General features: G+C 41.9%; 1 protein-coding gene across 4 annotated transcripts in view; it reads right to left on the bottom strand.

Moving 5' to 3' along the window:
- Positions 1-24527, bottom strand: part of ZBTB40 (zinc finger and BTB domain containing 40) — a 65703-nt gene that overhangs the window by 22478 nt on the left and 18698 nt on the right. For 3 of the 4 annotated variants that reach the window (XM_066375374.1, XM_066375372.1, XM_066375375.1), the window contains 5 exons: positions 15593-16344; positions 14598-14731; positions 5903-6095; positions 5146-5288; positions 847-1039 (listed from right to left, as the gene is read on the bottom strand). In XM_066375374.1, coding sequence (XP_066231471.1) covers positions 847-1039; positions 5146-5288; positions 5903-6095; positions 14598-14731; positions 15593-16280 — 1351 coding nt within the window. In that variant the 5' untranslated portion in view covers positions 16281-16344. Of the gene's footprint in view, positions 1-846; positions 1040-5145; positions 5289-5902; positions 6096-14597; positions 14732-15592; positions 16345-20542; positions 20672-24527 lie in introns of all 4 variants that reach the window. The other variant, XM_066375373.1, reaches the window with a different exon arrangement.

The raw sequence follows: 24527 nt of genomic DNA, 5'->3' as shown, positions 1-24527 counted from the left end.
TTATGCTACACTGTACCCAAACAAAGGCATGAACACTACATCATATATATCCTTACGAAGGAAAACTACACAGCCTTCAAAAAACAGGATTACAGGGAGGTTTCTATAATGGGGAGAATGTTATACTGTTAAATGGGAAAATTATTAAATTATAAACTATAATGGAGTATCTCAACATTGTACAAATAATGTGCCAGATCAAATGTCTATGTGTGAATACTGATATAATCAAATGTTAGGGTTTTAGGTTTTCTTATTTTTAAAACTGTTTGGGTTTATATAAATATGTATTACTTTTATAAGCTAGAACAAGGAAAGTTCTCTCATTTTCCAAATATGCTTTCTCTGAAAACCATTAGTTTCAGACGCTCTAGGACAGGGGAGAACTGGCTAGAGCTGGTGTCTTTCTAAGGGATGGAGTAGGACTCATTGCCGCAAACTGAATGGACACGAGGGGACTGCTGGCACCAAAGAGCACTCAGATGGGAATGGGGAAATCAAGATGTGAGATTTTGCTGCTCGTATTTGTCAACATAGCGTGTCAAAATCATGAGCCTTATGAGCCCATTTGATGACACGTGGCAGTCCCAGGAAAGCCATGTGTTAACGAACCATGCACCACTGGTACATCATGAGAGAGCTTAATATAGAGAAAAGAGTAATTCTCAGACTTCAGATCTTAACTGCAGAAATATTAGAATCACTGATTTGTGACAGCTAGTTTCTGTTTTGCAATGGCATTTCTTAACATTACATTGCTCCCCAGCATGGAACTAACAGGGTGGTTTAAGCTGTAATTTTCCATAGGAGTGGTTCCAGTCCAGAGAGCCAACAATTAACTAATACCTGCGGAGCACGGCAAAGTGGCCAGTTTCTGCAAATTCTCTAGCAGAAGGCCCAAGTTCGGGAATGTCATCTTCACAGCCTGGAGGAGTTTTACCAAACTCTCAGCAGTCAGGGTCCTTTCTTCAGACATTCTGTGCAACAAATTTTCTATTGCCTCCTTGGGTGTTCCGCCCTCGCAGCAATTTAGAATCACCTGCAGTGGCAAGCAATCAACGAGATACAGTTACGGGCAATTCTAAATGTATCTGACACACCACTGGAAACCCCAGCAAGATGGTATTACAAGATGCCCTGTCTCCAGGTCCTCCCTCTGCTGGCCTCTAGTGTTACTTTGTTCATAGTCTCTTCCTTAACTCTGTTTCAATAAAAATACAAAACATTCTGCAAACAAACAGCTCTATGAACATCAATCTTCCTCAATTGCAGGGTGTGTATTCTTTGCCTCCAACAGTTTGAACTTTGTGAAAATATTCTTATCCTGGGCCTACATGGCAGAGCAAGTAGCTTACATCTAACCTGATTCTTTACATGTAGTTTGTTCAGACACTAAGACAAAGAAACAGATGAACAATTATTAATTCATTATTAACAATTATTGGTTGGAGTTCTGTTCGGTCAAATATATGACATGGTATACAGGTTGCCAATTTTAAAGCAACTCTATTATTTTACATCCTTTTACTTTATTCTTATGTAAATTTGAATGCCCAGATAATTTCTACAAGCAAAAGTTTGAAAAATCAAACACATGACAGCTATTTCACAGACACTGTCCTGTTATAGCAGAACTACTTCTTAATGGCTTATAACTCAATACGCAGAACTTGGCCCTTATGGAACTGATAACGCAGGGAGGTTATTTCAATACACGGAATCGACAGATTCGGAGTGACTGAACTTTAAGCTTTTCTTTGGGAAAGTACCAGCCCTCAGGAGAAACATGCAAGCAGACCAGTCCCACAGCAAGCCAGAGGATGCCATTATCAAGTTAACCCCCATTTTAAAATAATGAATTTTGTTATAAAACCAAATTGGTTTTGGCCCTGGCCGGTTGGCTCAGTGGTAGAGCATCGGCCTGGCGTGCGGGGGACCCGAGTTCGATTCTTGGCCAGGGCACATAGGAGAAGCACCCATTTGCTTCTCCACCCCCGCCCCCGCTCCTTCTTCTCTGTCTCTCTCTTCCCCTCCCGCAGCCAAGGCTCCATTGGAGCAAAGATGGCTTGGGTGCTGGGGATGGCTCCTTGGCCTCTGCCCCAGGCGCTAGAGTGGCTCTGGTCGCGACAGAGCGACGCCCCGGAGGGGCAGAGCATCGCCCCCTGGTGGGCAGAGCGTGGCCCCTGGTGGGCGTGCCGGGTGGATCCCGGTCAGGCGCATGCGGGAGTCTGTCTGACTGTCTCTCCCGTTTCCAGCTTCAGAAAAATATAAAAATACAAAAAAAAAAAAACACACAAAAAAACCCCAAATTGGTTTTATATATATGTGAAAGGAATATCTATATTACATACATGAAAGGAATATATATATATATATATATATATATATATAGTATAAATCAAGTTGTCATATTCCTTGTCAGTATAGAACACAGTCACTCTCTTAAAGGTCTAATATATATTAGATTTCTACTAAATGAATCATAATTTAAAATTTAAGAACTTGCATCTAAAAACCATACTGAGTTCAGGGCCATATCTTCGTTCCTGAGCGATAACTTGATACATAATGAAGCAGCCAGTTATTGTTACAAGTAGGAATGGGTTTTAAAGACAGGCCTAGTTTAACCTCCAGTTCTAAAATTTATTGCAGTATGAGGTTGGGCAAGATATTTAATTCTTAGAACCTTAATTTCCTCATCTGCAAAAGAAGATAACTATACCACCCCTTGCACAGTTCTTGTGAGGATCCTATGAAATGAAGTTGCTATTTGTAGAGCCTAGCATAACCCCTAGGACACATGTGACTGCATAAATGATAGTGGTTACTGGTATTACTGGGAAGCAGCATGCACAGTGGTTAATGTGCTTTGTTTCAAAGTCTGGGTTCCAGCACTGGCCACTGGCAGCTGTGTCTTTGGGTGAGCTCCTTAACCTTCCTAAGCATCTGTTTCTTCATCTTTAAGATTAGGGTGATATCCTTGACTTCATCAAGTTGCCATGAGGCTGGAATGTATACACTTAACAGTTCGGCACACTTCTTGGCGCACAGGAAGCAATAAGTAAATGGCAGCTATGTAAGGGCCTGAGCCCAGGGTCCATGTGATGTCAAAACACTGTGGCTATTAGATCAACATTCACCTCTACACTCCCACTTTATTTTGCTTCAGTTCTCATGTGGAGGAGCAGCTTAATGAGGCTCTGGTGGGACCCCAATCCAAGAATTGTTTTTCTGTGATTTATAACTAATTTAAGTTCTTTTGCTTCAGCCTTTTCTGTCAAGTTAACTGAAAGTGACAGGAAAAAATGACAGTGTGGTCTGTCTTGCTGCCGAGAATGCGGCTGAGTTTGGGCTCTGCCTCTAAATGCTGTTATACAAGATAATGAAACAGTTCGAAGGACACATTCAATCCAGCTAATAAGGAAAGGGTGTGAATGAGCAATGGAATGAAATCACTGAGGAATCAGGTACCGATAGAGCTATAAGCAACTTACTTCAACTGATTCCTGAAATCACACTTAATCGAAAGTCTAAGGATAAAACAGGGAGTTCATCTTACTTTGTATTATCTTTCTCCAAGAAGTTCAAAGGAGTTAAAACTTTTAAAAATATATTTAATTTTCAAAATACGGTTTTGAAGATTAAATATTATTCCCATTTTATATGAAAAAATAGTTAATATACAATTACTGACAAAAAGAATATCTAGAATCCAGTCTCACTGTAAATCCAGTGGTTTCTAAGCATTTTGTCCCCTGAACATGTAAGCCACTTTCCAGTTTTAAGAACTGGTGCCACAAAAGTTCTGTCCCTATTTCTTCCTCCCAGATATAAAAATATTTTTAGCACAAAGTTGAAATCAATAACACCAACAAATACAGTTATCTAGTTGACTTGAGAAGTCATGCCAGCAGTTTTATAAGGATTTTAGTAGCTAGCTGGTAGGAGAGAAAATTGGTATAACCTTCCTGAAGGGCAATTTGGCAATATATATACCAAGCACTTGAAAAAATTTTATACTCTCTATTTCAAAATCCCACTTCTGATAAATTATTCTAAGGAAATGATTTCAGAAGTATGCACAGATTGTGTGCCAGGGTGTTCTCTGCGACACCCTGTACACAGCAGTATACTGGGAACACACGCCGAACGGTAAAGAATTAATGCACTATGGCATGTCCACTGGACAGACTAGAACACAGCTACCAAAGTCCAGATTTAAGTATGGGAATGTACTCACAATATCTGAAATTTAAAAAGTTAGAAAACTATAGGATAAGCCCACCCAGGATGATTCAGATAGGGTAGCACATGCTCAAAAATGCTAGCAGTGGGCCCTGGCCGGTTGGCTCAGCGGTAGAGCATCGGCCTAGCGTGCGGAGGACCCGGGTTCGATTCCCGGCCAGGGCACACAGGAGAAGCGCCCATTTGCTTCTCCACCCCTCCGCCGCGCTTTCCTCCCTGTCTCTCTCTTCCCCTCCCGCAGCCAAGGCTCCATTGGAGCAAAGATGGCCCGGGCGCTGGGGATGGCTCTGTGGCCTCTGCCTCAGGCGCTAGAGTGGCTCTGGTCGTAACATGGCGATGCCCAGGATGGGCAGAGCATCGCCCCCTGGTGGGCAGAGCATCACCCCTGGTGGGCGTGCCGGGTGGATCCCGGTCGGGCGCATGCGGGAGTCTGTCTGACTGTCTCTCCCTGTTTCCAGCTTCAGAAAAAAAAAAGAAAAAAAAAATGCTAGCAGTGGTCATCTCTGAGTGATGAGATGGTGGGATACTTGGATTTTTTCTTTCTGTTTGTTTCCCCAATTTTCTACAGATGAACAGTGTATCATTTTTGTAGGCAAAAAGTGTCATAATCACTAAAAATATACCCAAGACACTTCAATTCTTGGAATAACTATTTTATAATAAAAGCTCATGGCATCAGAGCAGGAATATCCAAGCATCCATACGCCTAACCATTTATGAATAACTACAACGTGGAGGGTCCTCAGCAAGCTGTCGCAGGATACAGAGACATGAACCTCAAGGTGCTTGCTATGTAGCGTGCACAAAAATACTGCAAGGTAAAAAGTGCTCTATGCCACAAAAGAGGTTAAAAAAAGAGTGCTTCGTGAATTCAGAGGGCGGAAGAGACTTGACAGTTACCCTTTTCTCGGTGCCAGTCAGGAATTCCTCGCTGGCTGTGGCCAGGACCTCCACAACAGGTCTCAGCTGTGTTACACACCGGATGAGGTCCTCTTTGTGTTCTAGCAGCAGACCAGACAAAGTCCTTCCCTCCTCTGTGCTCCCTGGGGGAGAAAGAGGTAGAGGCGCACGAGGGAAGCTAGTCGATTTGAAGAAAATGACAGCACGGTTTGTCAAGAGAGATCTAACAGAATAGTAAAGTGATTCTCAGCCTATTCTGAGGACCCAAATGCAGAATCTCTCTTTTTAAAGAGGAAAATACTTTATTATTCTGTTTAAATTGTATAAAAGGAAAAATGTTTCATTTATCTGTCGAAACACAAAGCTGCAGCGCCAGCCAGAGGTTAACTTCTGGTTGGCAAGGCCACCGCTTTGTACTGAACCCAGATGAGAGAAACTTCAGCCTTTAAAAGTGCTCTCAGCGAACCAGTTCACCCTGGGCTCAAAACATTGATTTGGACGTGTGGCTTTTTGAAGGGCAGAAGAACACTGATGGTATTCTCCAACTTCAAGGTGCCAGACTAGTTTAACAAGGGGATAGAAATGGAGATCCTTATTTAGCTTGTATGTATTTAACATGCAGCTTCTGAAATTTGATGTACAATTTATGTGAAAATCACCTAACAACAACTAAGCCACTGAGGAAACATTGGAGAGAACTTGATCGCCTCTGCCCAGAATAAGACCCAGAGAGTCAGGTGGGTGGGTTTTCTCCTACCTTTTGGCTGCACGGCTTCCGCGTCTTCAGGCTTCCTGCCCAGCAATGCCGTCTTTACTGCGGGATTAGAATCTTGGTACAGCTTCAACAGGGACACAACAGTCTGAACATCCAGGCTCTCATCTCTTACTTTATCCAGGATTCTCTGGAATGCCGAATGTCCTTCTTCACCCGCAAGACACCCCATTATGGTCTGTGCAACACAAGAACCCAGAAAGGGAGATCAGCCTGACACAAGAACCCCACGCTCTCTGAGTTTGGCAAGTAAGGTCCTCAACAGTTGGATCCCCACCTACTTGACTTTCCGTGACACTTGGCACGGCTATGCCTCTGTACAACACTTCTGACTTCACCTACTGGAGCACTGCGGAGAAGCACTCTTGGACCACGCCTTTTCAGCCTCCTTCAGTAACTCTTCCTCCAAACCCATAACATAAGCAGTGCTTAAGATTGGTCTCAACTCTTTATTTTATTCTCTCCCTTTTGAAAAGCTCTTAACTGTCATTTTTATGCAGATAACCCTGAAAAGAACCCTCTAATTCTGAGCTCTGTGTTTAAAATCAAGAGCCATACAGTTTCTGCTAGATATGCCTTATCCTCCAGAGGTCTCAGTACCATGCATCTGAAACCAAATTCACCCCCTGACCCTTCTAAACCTATAGCACAAACTACATCAACAACTCCAGTGATAAAAGAAACAAAATTACCTTTCCTCTCTCTGGTCTGATAGAGCATCTCTCAGACAAATAGGAAGAAGGCCAAGTGGAAGGTGGGATTAACACTTCTATTTCAGCAGTAATAAATTTATTTGAAAAAATATGGTCATCAAAACTTAATTTCATGTGTGCGGTCTTATGTAAAGTCTTTACATTTCTACTTGGCAAAACCACAGCCTACCTTTGATGTTTTTACTGTCAATAGTAGGGAAAAAAAACCAGTTTTCTCATGAGAATCTTTAAAGAACAAAGTTAAGGTTTTCTTCATACACACACACAATATGATAGGATCTCATCGATACATATATTTACAAAGTTCATCTAGACAGTTATAAATTCTGGTAGTAATTACATGTTTTAAATTTTTGTTTACAAAGAAAACCAGTTAGAAGGTGACAGAAGACAATTGGACTTTGGGTGAAGGGAATGCAGCATAATCAAATGTCAAAATAACCTAGAGATGTTTTCTCTGAACATATGTACCCTGATTTATCAATGTCACCCCATTAAAATTAATAATAAAAAAAATTTGTTTAGAGAGATTTTGTCTTTCTCCCCTCCCCCCAAATAAATAGAAATAATGAGTTAGACTTTGTATGTCTTGGTTTTGCTTTAGCTTGTTTTCTGATCATAGAATGACTGTGCAAACCTCCATTAAACTTTTTTTGTAAAAAGGCCCCTATGTTGTTTTCTTTTTTTGTGACAGAGACAGAGAGAGTCAGAGAGAGGGACAGATAGGGACAGACATACAGGAAGGGAGATGAGAAGCATCAATTTTTCACTGAGTTACCTTAGTTGTTCATTGATTGCTTTCTCATATGTGCCTTGACCGGGGGGCTACAGCAGACCAAGTGATCCCTTGCTCGAGCCAGCGACCTTGGGCTCAAGCTGGTGAGCCTTGCTCAAACCAGATGGGCCCACACTCAAGCTGGTGACCTCAAGGTTTCAAACCTGGGTCCTCTGCGTCCCAGTCTGATGCTCTATCCACTGCGCCACCGCCTGGTCAGGTAGGCCCCTATGTGTTTTGATCATCTCCAAAGAAAATGTTGATAAAACACAGTTTAGTAATCCACATTAAGATTTTACTGAAGTACTGTAAACTTATCTTGTCTCATATTAAAAACAATAAATGAGATAAAGACAATTGAATGCTTAATGCCCTTAAATCACATTTAGTCAATCCTTTCTGCTTTTGTTAGTGGGCCTACAACTCTTCAGAATGCCTTTCCCTGACAGCAGCAGGGACCTGAGGTAGGCAGCCTCTAAAACGGCTTGCTGCATCCCTGCATCCACGCCCTTGGGCTGACCCTAACACCTACGGAACATGGTATGGCAAAAGTAATGGGATGCCACTCAAGGCTGGGTCATGATGGCTGCCACCTCGCCTATATGTGCACTGAGACTGTCTCTGCTCTGGATGCCAGCTGCCCTGTTGCGAGCTACCCTACAGAGTGGCAAGAAACTAACGTCTCTGGCCAACAGCGAATGAGTGAACTTGGAAGTGGATCTCCTGAAGCCTGCCATTAGTCACGTGCGTGAGCTTAGAAACAAACTCTCCTCAGCTGAGCATTGAGAAGTCAGCAGCCCTGGCTGAAGCCAGAGGGCGGCCCTGTGAGAGCCCCAGAGCCAGAGGCTCAGCTAAGCAGGCCTGGATTCCTGACCCACAGAAACCGCCAGGTAATAAATGTTTGCTCTGCTAAGCCGTTAAACTTTAGAGTAATTTGTTACATGTCAATAGATAACAGAGACTCACTCATTGCTAATGCTCTTAGTAAACATGTTTCTTTCTCTTTATTTTCCCTTTCTTTCCTTTCTTTCTTTAGCACATCATAATTGATATAGCACTTAGCTATCTCATTCAATACTTGGATGGCTTTGTTCACCCGAAGCTCTCCAAGTATCCCAAATCCACCTTTCTCAGCATCTAATTTGTCTGGCATTATCATTTGAGCCACTAGGGAAGAGAAGTTTTCATCAATGGTGGCGTCTGCCATGCTGCTCATTATCCTCTCTGCTGTCTCCTCCTCTGCAGAACTATTCAGCAGTGAAATTAAAACATTTGTTAACTTCACTGCTCAGCAGTGATGCTAGGGTGACCATCTGGGAAGAGAAGTAGGGTGGGCTGATGAAAGGGCCAGGAGGGAGCAGTCAGTTGCCTGCATGGTCCTGCTCTCTGTTCTTTCTTCCAGAACCTACTGGAGACCTGTACTAGAGCCAGCATTCATAACTGTTACTCTACCGGCCCCTTATGCTGCCTGGGGCTCCGCAGTGAAGCAAGCTCTTTTCTGAAATAAATGTATCTGCCTAAACAGAAGGGTGTCACATATTGCTACAGGCTGGAGTTAACTGATTGCTACCATGTAACAGAACTCTAAGACATGAACCTAAACAGGGTTTGTTCTTTAACCATATATTTGGAACTCCTATGATTCTTAAAGGTACTTCAATAGTCTTTATCAATACATAGTCACATGTGTAATCAAAGCATTTTTAGCTGAGTAAAATATTTTAAGGTGCAACAATTTCCTTTCCCTCTATTACTTTTTTTTTTTCTGAAGTTGGAAACGGGGAGGCAGTCAGACAGACTCCCGCATGCGCCCCACCGGGATCCACCCGGCACGCCCACCAGGGGGCGATGCTCTGCCCATCTGGGGCATTGCTCTGTTGCAACCAGGGCCATTCTAGCGCCTGAGGCAGAGGCCATGGAGCCATCCTCAGCGCCCGGGCCAACTTTGCTCCAATAGAGCCTTGGCTGTGGGAGGGGAAGAGAGAGACAGAGAGGAAGGAGAGGGGGAGGGGTGGAGAAGCAGATGGGCGCTTCTCCTGTGTGCCCTGGCCGGGAATCGAACCCGGGACTCCTGCATGCCAGGCTGACGCTCTACCACTGAGCCAACCAGCCAGGGCCCCTCTATTACATTTAATCTCTCCCTATACTCAGGTGTTTTAATTGAATTTGCTTTTTTTCCCAACTGTTTGCCTACTGCCTTCAGATTTGTTTGGGTTACACTCTAGTCTTGTTTACTCCTGCCTTTCCTAAATGCTAATAGCAATAACAACATAGAAACTGTGCATAGGTGTCATCCGGTCTCCCCACTCATCAGTCCCAGGGGGACTAGTTAACGGAGTCAGAGAGGTGAAGCAGCCTGCCTGAGGTCACATGGCAAGCAAACAGAGTAGCCTGGCAGAAACACTGAGCTCATTCCATTGACCTGACACCCCTTCTACCCAGTTTCATCTCCCAGATTTTGAGTATAACCAAACCCATTTACACTGTATTCTACTGGACTTACTCGAATCAACATCCATTTGGACACTACATAGTAGTACCTAGACAATCTGTAGCGCTCCTCTTGGTCTCAATGAGTAGTAGAGACTGCTACATAGTAGGTGCTTAATTAATCTTTGACCGAATGAAATTCTCTTACCATAAAACCACTAGCCCTTCTCTTCTGTCTATGGCAGCATCCCTTAGACTTGATAATGAGCACATACAAGATCTGGAAAACAAGTTATTTTCATCTCTCACAGACCTGCAGAATGAATCCTATTAACTCACTTCTCAGGAGGGTCAGCCGACCCTGTCAGTGAACACAGTCCACAAACACAGAGCTACACTTCTTGACAAACCTCCAAAGCAGTGACATGGTTGAAAATGTTAGATTCACACAGGGGATGAGACTTGTTTGCCTTTGAAACAAAGCTGAGGGAGAAAAAATGCTACTACATCTTCAGCTTTGTGAGTCTTTCTAGAACTTTAGGTGAAGAGTGGATCAAAAAGCACGGAAATCAATAGTAGAAAAAGCTATCTCCTTATTCTAGTGAAAGACTCACTTTGCTATATACACAATTAATTAAAAGCAGAGGCATGGCTAGGAATAAAGAAGATCATTATAAGTTCTAGTGTAAAAGCTGAATAAAAGTCTGCGTTTGCCTTTAAATAAAGATTTTACTAAGCTCAGCCAGAACGCCTCTTAGGTCAATGCCCGCTTCTTCTAATGGGTAGGGGATGTTACACTGAGATACGGACAAGCAGAAGACACGTCCCCTTCCCGGCACCCGAGAGACTTCTCCGTAATCAGTTCTGGCTGTGGCTTCACACAATTCAAGCGGCCGGCCGCTTTTCATGTTGCCGCAATCATTGCTCAGGGAATGGCTTTGCCACCTTTCATCATTTATCTCAGGAAATAAAATAATCAGGACACTGGTTCACGGTGTCCTCCCACACTCGAGCCAGGCCAGCTGCATGCCCTCTGTCCATTTTTCAGAAAAGGAACAGGCTGGTCCATCTCAACCAGAACATCACTCACAAACCTCAAATCAAGTCTCAAAATTACACATCTAAAGAAAGATTATTGTAAATGTTAAGCTATCTCAAGGTATGCTATGATGATTAACCAAACAGCAACCACCGCCAACAACAAAAAAAATACTCAGAGTTCTTTGGGGACTAAAAATATGTAAGCAGAAAAACAACCAACAAACAAAACCCTTCAAGCAACTTTATAATTGTAGCTGAATGTAAAATGAAGCAGAACAGTTCTTAAATATACTGAACACTGAAGTCTTTTTTTTTTTTTTTTGAGATAGAGACAGAGAGACAGATAGAAAGGAAGGGAGATGAGAAACATCAATTCGTAGTTGTGGCACTTTAGTTCATTGATTATTTTGTCATATGTGCCTTGATGGGGAGGGGGGCTCTAGCTGAGCCGGTGATCCCACGCTCAAGCTGGCAACCCTGCGCTCAAGCTGGAAGAGCCTGCACTCAAGCCAGAGACCTCGGGGTTTTGAACCTGGGTCCTCAGTGTCCCAGGCCAACACTCTATCCACTGTGCCACCACCTGGTCAGGCCTGAACACTGAAGTCTTTTGGCAATTCCTATAATTTGGTGATTTCTGTGTACATTTTACACATGGCAGTATTTCTTTGCTGGTAGAGCATTCTATAAGTATAAGGATTCAGCCTTATGTTTATTTTCCTAGCAACCAGCTTAATGCCTGGCACATACCAGTTGCTCAGTAAATATCTGTTGAATCAAAGGGCAAGCAAAGAGTAACACTTGGGAGAAATGGATATTCAGTGACTCCCTCAAAATTTGGATAGATGTCAGCAATGACACTGTGACATCGGCCATCATACACTAAAAATTTTGTAAGCCATTGATTTTCCAGCAGTGCTTCTCAAAATATGATTTAGAGACACCAAAACAGCAGCCCACGGGAACTTGCTAAAGATGGAGATTTCCAAGTTCTACCACAACCTAAGAATCAGGCTCTCTGGAAATGTAGTCTGGCGGCATCATTTTAACTAGCACACCAGATAACTTTTACATACACTGAACAACTGTTCCCGAGACTGATGGCTTTGTACAAGACACACACCTACCGTTCAGGAAGCTACGTCCAAGAGGGTCATGGAAAACACGACTTGCAAATTATGCCTAAAGTCACGGCGAAGCATCTTGTGTGTCAGAGTAAATGACCATGGCACCAGGACAGTAAAAGGCATTAGGCATCAAGATCAGCTAAGTCTGAAAGTGCCATGTTAATGTAAAATAAACAACAGCAGTCACCACCTACCGAGCACCTTTTATGAGCCTGGCATTTGCCATACAAGTTTTATATGAATAATTTCAATTTCACAATGATTCTACAATATGGGTGATAACAGCCCCATTTTACAAATTAGGAAGGTAAGGCTTACAGAGCTGGAGTCGCTCAAGGTCTCTAGGCTGGCAGAGCGAGATAAACTGTACGCCCCACGATGGAGCACTGCCTGGCAAAGAGAGGAATGAACATGCAACCTCAAAATAATTATGCTGAACGAAAGAAACCAGACCAAAAAGAATACAGACTGTATGACTTCATCTATATAATAGTCTAGAAAATGCAAATTAATCTCTAGAGACAGAAAGCAGACCAGAATTGCCCGGACATGGGTGAGCGGAGGGAGCAGGAGGAGGGATTACAAAGGGAAATGAACCTTTCAGCAGTTGTTCATGGTCTTGCTTGTACTGATGGTTTCAGGTTTCAAAACTTATCCAGCTGTTCACTTTAAATAGAACGTACAGTTTACTGTATGTCAATCACACTTCAAGAGCGCTGCCTAAAAGCATGACGAGAGAGAGAAGTGCAGGTCCTAAGCACAAAGCAGTACCACCCTAATGCTATATTTTATATAACTTAATCTTGTGTTCTTGAGTGTCTTTTTCTTTTTTCTTTCTGTAGTGGAAAGATTTATTATGAAATATAACAGAATCGTTTTAAATACAGCTACCAAATGGTTTGCAGAGCTCTTACTGTGACCTCTAAGACTGAGGAAGAATAACCTAAGCCTATAATGATCACCAACAGTGATGCAGTGTTCTTTCAAAGTACTATTAATGTTACTGCCATCAAAAGATTAGGACAAGAACTGGAGGAAAAAAATGTTAAATGAATCCATGCCTGTAAATATTTCTGAGCACCTGTTATGTGCCAGATGCCATTAGATACCAATGTTAGAAAAAAATACATAAGACACAGTTAAGGTCCGTATAGAGGTGTCACTAATAATTTCAGTATTCCTGATCTAAGGAATGATGTTGCTCTCTGTATCCAAATTTAAGTGGAGAGAAAGCCTTAAGAGAAAAAATAAAGAGGTGTGCCTCTTTATTTTAACAAACTAGAGACAAAAATGATGTATTGAACAGTTAAGAGAACATCCAAGTGCAAAAATATAAAACCGTATGTCTTTCAGCATAATTGACACAAAGAATACCAAGGATTTACAACTTAAACCTTCCTAAGAGAGTCGTCAGGGTTAGCCCAGTCTTGTAAATAGCTTATCTCTTAAGAAAACAATTTATAGCCAACTGTCCATTAACCGTGGTTAAAATAATTATCTGACCTTGACTTTGTTTTTTAAAAAAGTAATCTGCTATGTATCAGGGATATGTTTAAATATTAGAAGGCATTTATTTATTTATTGGATTAACAGTAACTAACAAAACTAAATGTCTACAGCAACATAGGAACCTCCCAACACTGCCCGGATCAGATGAGGACGCAGGCGGGGCTCCACCCTCTCTGCCAGCACCTCTCGGAGCAGAGCGGAGGGCTGGGAGCAAGGGGGACTGAGCGGAGCTCCAAAGTGTCCACGGAGTCACTCCTGCAAGGTCATGAGGAATTAGATAGTGAGGGAGCCTACAGGTGAAATGAGTATCACAGAGATACTGAAGCAAAAAAAAGGTCAGCTAAGAAATAGAGCATGGTAATCATTTGGCCCTTCTCTGTCAGTTAAGTCCTAAACATTTATACATACATGATGTACACACATCATTTTTACCCTGTCGGGAGGCAGTATTGGCTCAATGTGCAAGAGAACAGCTCGAAATCAGAATGCTTAGATTTGAATTCTTACTCAGAGCCTTATAAGCTCTGTGACCTTGGCCAAGTTATACCATCTCTTTGAGAGTTCTCTCATCATTAAACAGAGCTAAAAAAAAAAGTAAAACATAGTATTCACCTGGATGATTTCTGGGAGGATTAAATGAGATAACATATGTTCCAAACTCAGCACAGTAAGTGTTCAATAAATGTCTACCATTATTGTTTTGATGTCTGCAAATGACCATTGTATTCTTAAACACTGGATGCAATTTACTATGTAGGTTTATATTACATCCTTTTTGTGCCATATGTTAAGTATTTGTTGTTGTTTTGTTTAATCCTTGATTAATCACAGGGAATGGTATAATCATTTAAGGATCAAAACTGGCTGCAAGCTGGGATTTCACCAGGGAATCAAAATACAATTTTGTTTTGAAAATATCTTGCCTAGTACTTTTACAAGACTGCCCTTTAGGGAATAAATGTCAAAAATAAAATAGTTTGAAAAACTTGAGACTCCGGAAGATTTTGCATTTCCATATTCTGCCCCATTTGGGAAGTAGATCTGGTAACCTGAGACACTAAACTAGCAAGTAAAACTGTAGTACCTACCTCCTTTTGTACACCTTTAATTTCTGAACAGTCCTCTAATTTTTTAAAAACATCCTGGGTTACCAAAAGTGCATCTGAGAAGATATTTTCATTTTCTAGAAGAAAATTCAGCTGGTAGTGTTTCTTCTCATATGCTGAATATAAAACAAAACAAAATAAACAATCAGTGAGTCATTACTTGAAATAATTTTTACAAGTTTAAGCTGAGAACCTTCAGGCCACAGATGGCATTTATAATTGCTATCTAGCACATCAGTTATGAGTAATACAAACGGTGTCTCTAACATCTGCCTCCTTTGTGCTATCATCCTGGTAAAAGTTATGGTATCAACAATGGGATTGTTATTTTAACATTGCTTTTCTTTTCTGCAGTTCAGCTTCAGACTTCCAACACTCAAAAACAGACATTTTTAAAAGTAGACTTCCCCAGGCCCTGGCTGGTTGGCTCAGCGGTAAAGCAACAGCCTGGTGTGTGGAAGTCCTGAGTTTGATTCCCGGTCAGGGCACACAGGAGAAGTGCCCATCTACTTCTCCATCCTTCCCTCTCTCCTTCCTCTCTGTCTCTCTTCCCCTCCTGCAGCCAAGGCTCCACTGGAGCAGAGTTGGCCTGGGCGCTGAGGATGGTTCCATGGCCTCCGCCTCAGGCGCTAGAATGGCTCTGATTGCAGCAGAGTAACGCCCCAGATGGGCAGAGCATCGCCCCCTGGTGGGCATGTCAGGTAGATGGATCCCAGTCGGGCACATGCGGGAGTCTGTCTGACTGCCTTCCTGCTTCTAACTTTGGACAAATACACACACACACACACACACACACACACACACACACACACACACAAGTAGACTTCCGTAGTAGGAGCAACGCTTTGGATTTTTAGATCCTTGCCAACGGCCTTCTGCAAATTTATCAATGAAACAAAATAATTCATAAAGATCACTGGCTCCAGTAATTAATGACAGGAGGACAGATTACAAAACAAGTATCACATGTACATTACCTGGTTCTGTGCTTGCCTCCCTTGCCTCATGGAAGGCTTGTACAACAGCAGAGGGAAAAGCAACTCCAGCTGCAGGAGGGGTCTCCACCGGGGCCTCCGCAACCCCCTGAACCTCCTGGCTCGAGGCAGGGTCCACACTTATCTCCTGTGCGACCACCTGGATGGCTTCCTGGGTTTCGGCCCTCGCAGGGGCAGAGCCCTCCGGGAGGCAGTGAAGCTCCCCTGCACCCTCAGAGGAAAGGATTTCCACCTCTGGCTTCTCCGAGTCCATCTTGAGCGACTCCGAGGAGGGCACAGAGACATCCCTCACCACCTGACCCTGAACAGAGCAGTTTACAAGACTAGTGAGAAGATTTTTACAGCTAACAGCCACGTCAAACATCTGGAGGCTGTCGGCCAAAGAGATGATTTTGGAGAAGTTGTGCTTGCCCACAGGCAGTTTGCCCGTGTACATCATTTCTAACAAGAGGGCAAACTCCTCGGGGCTCACCACAGAGGCATCGATGGAGATGGTGTCTGTGTTGTCCAGCAGGGTTTTGAATAGGAGGCTGGCCGCAGCCAGGACAAGTTTGTGGGCCCTGAAGTAGATGGTACCGATGGAGATGGTGCAGTCACAGAACTGCTGCTCCTTGCACAGAGTGTAGAGCTGCTGCAACAGCTGCCGACTGTAGTTGGGGAGCTCCATCATATCAGCTCTCCCTCGCTTCTTCCGGAACTTGCTCGTGGGGATCAGCACTAGAGCTTACAGATACCTGGAAAGACCATGTCAATACTTCAACACATGGGGAAATGACTTGAATGAAATATTAACTCAAACCAACAAAAAGGCAATTCAGCCTGACCAGGCGATGGAGTGGATAGAGCGTCGGACTGGGATATGGAGGACCCAGGTTCGAGACCCCAAGGTCGCCAGCTTGAGCGTAGGCTCATCTGGTTTGAGCAAAGCTCACCAGCTTGGACCCAAGGTCACTGGCTCAAGCAAGGGGTTACTCGTCTGCTGTAGCCCCACGGTCAAGGCACATATGAGAAAGCAATCAATGAACAACTAAAGTGTTGCAATGAAAAACTGATGATTGATGCTTCTCATCTCTCTCTGTTCCTGTCTGTCTGTCCCTATCTATCCCTCTCTCTGACTCTCTCTCTGTCCCTGTAAAAAAAAAAGAAGGCAATTCATTCCATTCATCCATTCAACAAATGTTGCTTGTATGGAGGGGCATAGTGCCAGGTATACATTAATAATGCTGATAATAACTGTCATGTGTTTAATTATATGAACAGGACTATGCTTAGTGCTTTATCTGGATCTTATTTGATCCTCACGATCACTCTATTGAAAAGATACTACATCCTCCCCATTTTACAGATGAGACTGAAATGTGAAGGGGCCGCGAGAACCAGCCTAAGGGAAAACAGCCATTAAACGGTATGCCCACATCTCACTGCTCTCAAGGCTGTAACTACTGCTGTAAACCAGGAGATAAATATATAAATAGACTCCTATCCGCAACACTGTGCACGAGTCATCATTCCCTCCCTCTCAGAATGCATTTCTACTGGCTCCTGCTCTCTTTGGTTCTCCTGCCTCCAAGCCTTCTCAGTGTCTTTTGGTGAGACACCCTTTGCATCACTTTGTAAAGTCTGGAGTGCTCCAGGACTTAGTTTTCTCACCTCAAATCTTCTCTCTCCTCCTTGAAATGTCTAAATGCTGACAGCTTTCAGATTTGCATCTCCACCTGAGACCTCTCCTCTGAGCCCCAGACGCACACCTCCAACTACACACTGGACCGCCCCGACCGGAGGCCTGACAGCTTTCTTAAACTCAGATCTAAAACCCTCCTGCCATCTACCCCCACTTCACAGCAATTTTATCCTTCTAGTTGTTCAGGCTAAAAACCTAGAAGTCATTGCCTATTTTCTTCTCATACCCCTTGTACCCAAACCTTTATAAATCCTGTTGGCTCATCTTCAAAATGTAGCCAAAATCCAATCACTCATCACCATTTCCACTGGCTCTACTCTGGTCAGTCCAAGCCACCCCCATTTGTTGCAACTGATTATTGCAACAATGTCCTAATGGGCTCCCTCTAGCCTCCGCCCTTCCTGGCATTACTCCTACCCAACCCTATCTTCCAGTAGTCAGAGTGATCTTTTTAGCACATAGCCACATCTTGTCATTTCTTTGCAAAAAGCCTCCTTCGTTTCAGGTCTCACAGTAAAAGTCAAAAAAGCCAATGTTCTTATATAGCCGACAATCCATTCTCGATCTGGCCGTCATTAGCTCTCTAATGTCATCTCCCGCCCCCCTTGTCAATTCTGCTCTAAGCACTCCGCCTTCCTTACAGATCCTGGAACACACTGGGCATGCTCGTCCACAGGGTTTCTTCACGCGTGCGCATGGCTCCCTCTCTCACTTCCTCCAGGTCTCTGCTCGAAGGCCACATCACTAGTGAGGCCTTCACTGACTGTGTTCTTTCAATAGCAATCTCCTCTCCTCTATTTTGCCATAGTATTTATCACCTACTGACATATTATATTTTTATTATTGTATATCACCCTTCCCTAGAATGTAAGCTCCAATATGGAAGAAGTTTCTTCTTGTTTTGTTTTTATCATTTGTTATATCCCAGGTACTTAAAATTCTGCCTAACACAGATACTGTTGGTTAGCTGGTGGAATGAACAGATGAATGGAAGAAAATGTAATGACACAGACTTACACCTAGAAACCCGGTGTGGGGAATAGAGGCTCAGGAGTCAGAGCAGGTTCTGAGTAGGGGCTAACAGCTGACCTGTCAATAAACGGATAGGTGCCGATTAGGTGAGAGAGTGGAGGGGGGACTAGGAGGTGGGAATGATAAGGAATTCAGGAATGGTGGAGAAGCAGGGATAGGGAGTGTCAGAGAGGACTCTGGAGATGCAGGCAGCGGTTCTGGCCACAGCGAGATATATAAGCCACGCGTAGGGGCTTGGATTTATCCTAAAGGCAGTGAGAAGTACTGAAGGGTTTGAGGGGCTTTAAGCAGGAAAGTCACATGGTCAAATATGCATTTTAAATATCGTCTAAGTAAGATTTGCACAGAGTTTGAGGAGGATACGCTAGAGATAGGCTCTATAATTATTGCAGGAGTTGAGGGAAAAATCAATGAGGATTTTGACCAGAAAAAGTAATAGAAGAAAGTAATAGAAAAAAGAGGAAGAGACAGCTAAAAATATTTAGAAAGTGTAACTGTCATGATTTGGGACTGAATGGAGGTGCTTCCCAGGCTCCTGGTTTGGTGAGTGGGGGTAGATGGTGAGATGATCCAGACAACACAAGAGAAAAATAGTTTAGGGAAGCTAATATCTAGTTAAGTTTGGGTTTGAGTTGTTTATGATGACAGCAAAACTGTATAATCTCATTTGTATAAAGCAAAAAATACAGTAAAAAAGTTAGAAAGATATATATTAAAATAACACTGGCTGCCTTTGTTAGCAGGATTATGGTAATGTTCTTTCTACTCCACCATTATTTCTTTATTTTCTACATTTGGAGCTGACAGCTCAAAATAGAAATAAAATAATTCCAAGTTCCAGTTTCTAGTCTGGCATATAAGGAGTTTAGATGTCTTCCACACTCCTCCACTCTTTTCTGGTTTTAACTGATCATGTTACATGATTCCATTTTCTCTCTCTCTTTTTTTTTTTTAACAGAGACAGAGAGAGTGATAGATAGGGACAGACAGACAGGAATGGAGAGAGATGAGAAGCATCAATCATCAGTTTTTCATTGCAACACCTTAGTTGTTCATTGATTGCTTTCTCATATGTGCCTTGACCGCGGGCCTTCAGCAGACCAAGTAACCCCTTGCTCCAGCCAGTGACCTTGGGTCAAGCTGGTGAGTTTTTTGCTCAAGCCAGATGAGCCCGCACTCAAGCTGGCGACCTTGGGGTCTCGAACCTGGGTCCTCCACATCCCAGTCTGATGCTCTATCCACTGCGCCACCGCCTGGTTAGGCTTCTCTCCTTTCTTAAACATATCAGTTATATGAATTTCCCCATGTATTCGATGTACCTTTTTCCGAATAACCTGGGATCTAAAAACTGGGTGCATCTTATACAGTGGTTATAGATATTTTTTACTTCCATTTCCTACTTTTCCGCACGTGTTTTTGCGCTCACTACTGAAGACAGTGATTTGTCATCAGACACAGATGAGGACAAGCTAATGGATGGGAGTTTTGATAGTGATGAGGAGTTGTATGAACTTTATGATGAATAAAACTTGAGTTCAATAACTTCATGCAATACATTTTTTTCCCCAAAATTTCTGGCCCTAAAATTAAGGTGTGTCTTATTCATGGGATCGTCTTATACATGGGGAAAGACGCTACTTCTTTTTAAACTTTTTTAGTGTTTGCCCCATAGTTCACAATATACATTTACAACTACCCCAAGTCCACTTTCCACTGTACTGCTTCACGGTATGCAAGCACCTTATATTGATAAATAATCCCAATTCTCCCCCCACCCCTGTATCATTGCTGTCCTCATTTCACTTACATATAATCACGGGTACACAGAGCACACATAACTGAATACATTGTTGCTACTATTAATTTGAACAAACTGTTATGTCAATTAAGAATAATTTTTTTTTACTTTTACCTATTCATTCTTTGGTACTCTTCATTTCTTTATGTAGATTCAATTTTTTGAGAAAATAATTTTAGCAGAATAAGCAACCAAGCAAGATTTAAAAAAAAAAAAAGTCAAACAGAATTACGTGGCTCACCAATACATAGCTACTAAAAACATGATTATAAATTTGACCAAAAAAAAAAAAAGGAGCAAGGGAAAAGTTAAGGCAGAAAACTATTCAAGGGTGATCAAGGGCTACTTAATAAATGCAAGTTGGCAATATTGAAAGTTGAAATTGTACTGAGATTAACAGGAATATTAATTAAGAACAGACCTGTCAAAACAGCACACCGAGCAGATGTAAATGGACCTTTTCTCCCACAGAGATGCTGGGTAAAATAAAATAAAGATGCTTTCAAAATATATAGTCGAGCTTTAGAAAAAAAAGGAAACCCTCAGGCACCTGAAATGAAAGAGACATCAAAATCAAAGCTAGAGCAGTAAGTGGGAGCGGAGACCACGGCAGCCCACCGGGGTTTCCAGCTCCAGGGCTCGGAGGAGCAAGCACTAATGCTCACTCGGAGACTGGAAATACGCTGTAGGCAGGTAGAAGGTGGGGGATTTAGGACTGAGACCTTTGCACAATGAGCCTGAAACACCTATTATCCCTCCTTCAAATGCAGTCTGAAAAATCTCTGCTCACTGGCTCAGCGAACAGCAATAAAGGTTGCTAATTATCTAGAAGGGGAAAGGGTACCCGCAAGAGATCTGAAACGCAGGCCTTGCCATAGAGGTGTGAAATCCAGATTTACCCCCGCATCACACAGGAGTCCTGAGCTGAGAAATTAACATAAAACTGGTCTTTGACATGCAGCAGGAAAAACCCAGAAGACATTCATGACCCTAGGCACAGACTCACAAAGGGAAAAGAAAAATATAGAAAAGAGCTCACTATTACAAACCATATGAGGAAACAGGAACGTGAAAAGTAAATCTATAAAAGCTAACAGTAGAAAATGTCAGAGGGTATCTTTGAAGCAGGGGTGGGAAACTTCTTAAACCAAAAGCCAAAAAAAAGAGAGAGAGAGAAAAGGATGAATTTGACCATATTAATATTAATGGTTTCTGTCAAAGAACTCTGTAGACACAATTAACAGGCAAATGGACAAATTGTAGAAAAAGGAGATCATGTCTGCAAAGTTTAAAGGCAACAAGGAGGCCCTGGCTGGTTGGCTTAGCAGTAGAGCGTTGGCCTGGCATGTGGATATCCCAGGTTCGATTCCCGGTTAGGGCACAAGGAGAAGTGTCCATCTGCTTCTCCACTCTTCTCCCTCTCCTTTCTCTCTATCTTTTTCTTCTCCTCCCATAGCCAAGGCTCCATTGGAGCAAAGTTGGTCCCTGGGCGCTTAGGATGGCTCCATGGCCTCTGCCTCAGGCGCTAGAATGGCTCCGGCAGCAACTCCCCAGATGGGCAAAGCATCACCCCCTAGTGGCAAGCCGGGTGGATCCCGGTCGGGTGCATGCGGGAGTCTGTCTCTTTGTCTCCCCACTTCTCACTTCAGAAAAATACAAAAAAATAAAAATAATAATAAAAAAATAAAGGCAACAAGGAATTAATATCTAGAATATTTAAGAAGTCCCTGCACATCTTAGGAAAAAAACTGAAATCTAAGGGGGAAGAAGAAATGGGCAAATGATATAACAATTCAGAGAAGGAGAAGCTTAACTGATAATAACTAGAGTGACAGTAATTGTTATAACAGCATCTAACATTTATTTTGATGTTTATTATATTCAGGAAGTGCTCTATATACTCTTTATATACGTATTTTTAACTCATTTTATCCTCTTAACAACCTGATGAGGTAAATGCTGTTATTATCCCCTTTTACTGATGGGGAGACTAAGGCTCAGAGAGGTTGAGTCATTTCTCCAAGCTCTCACAGTAACATGTGATGGAACATGGATTTGCATCTAGGGCACCACTGGTGGATATACTAATTGATATAGCTATTCTGAAAAAATATTCTGGTAATATTTCAATTTTCTGTATATATATATGCCTTATGACCCAGGAATCATACTCCTAGGTCTATATCCTAGAAAAATTCTCACCTAGGAAACACGGCCAGAAAGACCACTGGGACATTGTTTGTCGTAGCAGGGAGACGAAAGGCAATTTAGATATCCATCACTAGGTAAGCATACAGGATGTATACTATGGAATATAGTGCATTACAAGGAAGCAGCAAGCAGCTATTCAGACCAAATCATGGCTAGATCTTAAATACCCAGTGCTGAGTAAAAATATGAGAACCAGAATGAGATCTAGAGCATAACACCACTTACATAAGTAAAAAATGCACAATCAAAATAATACTATATAGTACATAAATTGACATATGTAGCTAAAGACATTTTATCAAATACATAAAAGTGGGTGCTTATAGGGGGGATGAAAATGGAGTAGGGATTGGAAGTGAGAGAGAAAAATAAGGCAAACAAGAGGGGCCTTGGCCAGATATGATTATAGGAGGCTCCCTGTTCCACCCCCAAATATCAAAAAACAAAAATAAAGTCAAATAAGGAAATGAATCACCAAGAAGAAAAGTCATTAAGTGTAGGAAATAGCACAAGTAGCATTTCTAAGAACTGAAAATCATAAAAATTCCAGAGTACTATGAAAAATGCTAAAATTGTTTCATTTTAATAAACAGACAATAAAAGAAGGCCATATGAGAGGACAAGATAATACACAAAAAGAATAGTCAGACATGAAAAAGAACTTTTAGGAATAAAAAAATTAAGTCACCAAAATTCATCCATTGATGAATTAAACAGATTAGATATAGCTAACAAGAAAATTAGTGATTAGGAAGAGAAATCTTAGGAAATTGCTCAGAAGGTAGCAAAGTTGAAAAAGGAAATATGAAAGAGCGGTTAAAGAACATGGAAGATAGAATAAGAAGGTAGCACATGCATCTAATAGGTGGTTCCAAAGGGAAACAATGGAGAAGGTGTGAGAAAAGCAATTTGAACATATTATTTCTGAGAATATTCTAGAATTAAAAAAAGACATGTCTTTAGAATGAAAACTTCAAAATATCAACACAGAAAAAATTATTAAAACCCCAAGAGAAAAGATATCACTTATAAGAGAATGACAATTGAACTGATACAGACTTATTAATAAAATCAGATGTCAGAAGAAAATGAAACAAGTTTTCAAATGTTAAGGAAAATAACAATCAACCAAGTATCTATATCCAGTTTGAAATAAAATCATCTTTAGCCCTGGCTGGATAGCTTGGTTGGTTAGAGCATTGTCCCAAAGCACAGAGGTTGTTGGTTTAATCCCGTCAGGGCACATACAGAAATAGATCAATTTTCCTTCCTTTCTCTCTTTCTCCCTCCCTCTCTCCCCCTTCCTCTCTCACTAAAATCAAGCAATAAATTAAAAAATTAAAAAAATAAAAATAAAATCATCTTTAGACAAGGATAAGGGACTCATAGACTATCATTAAAAGAATTACTATAAGCAGGAAAAAGAATCAGAAAGAAGGGATACAATGTAAAAGAAAAAAAGCAAGTAGCAAGCAAAGAGATTGCTAAAAATATCCACTAGAAAAGTTAAAATCAGAAAGACTGATAACACTAAATATTGGTGAGGATGTGGCATGACTAAAACTCTCATATATCACTGGTGGGAGTGTAAATGGTGTAACTATTTGGGAGAACTGTGTAGAGTAGAGGTTTCTTTAATTTATTTTTTTAAATTTATTCATTTTTTTTAGAGGAGAGGAGAGGAGAGTCTCCTGAGGAGAGGAGACTGAGAGAGAGAGAGGAGACTGAGAGAGAGAGAGGAGAGACACAGAGAGAGAGAAGGGGGGGAAGGAGCTGGAAGCATCAACTCCCATATGTGCCTTGACCAGGCACGCCCAGGGTTTCGAACCGGTGACCTCAGCATTTCCAGGTCGACGCTTTATCCACTGCGCCACCACAGGTCAGGCTAGAGATTTCTTATAGTAAAGAATGAACTACTGATTCCAGCAACAACATGGATAAGTCTTCAAAATATTATGTTTAGTCAAAATCAGGCACATACTTACATGACTTAACTTATAGGTAATATATGTACAGGCAAAATTAATCTATGGTGATAAAAATCATATAGTGGTTGCAGAGATTGGGTAATGTGGGGAAGGGACCCGAACAGAAAGAGACACAAAGGAACTTTCAGGGAAATGGAAATGTTCTACATCTTATTTTGGGTGGTCACTAAAGAGTAGATGATTTGTCAAAACTCTTAAAATATAAAA

Source organism: Saccopteryx leptura, chromosome 3, assembly GCF_036850995.1.
Source record: "Saccopteryx leptura isolate mSacLep1 chromosome 3, mSacLep1_pri_phased_curated, whole genome shotgun sequence".
Lineage (NCBI taxonomy): Eukaryota > Metazoa > Chordata > Mammalia > Chiroptera > Emballonuridae > Saccopteryx > Saccopteryx leptura.
Note: the sequence above shows the minus strand (reverse complement) of the source record. Positions and strands in the feature narration are given on the sequence as shown.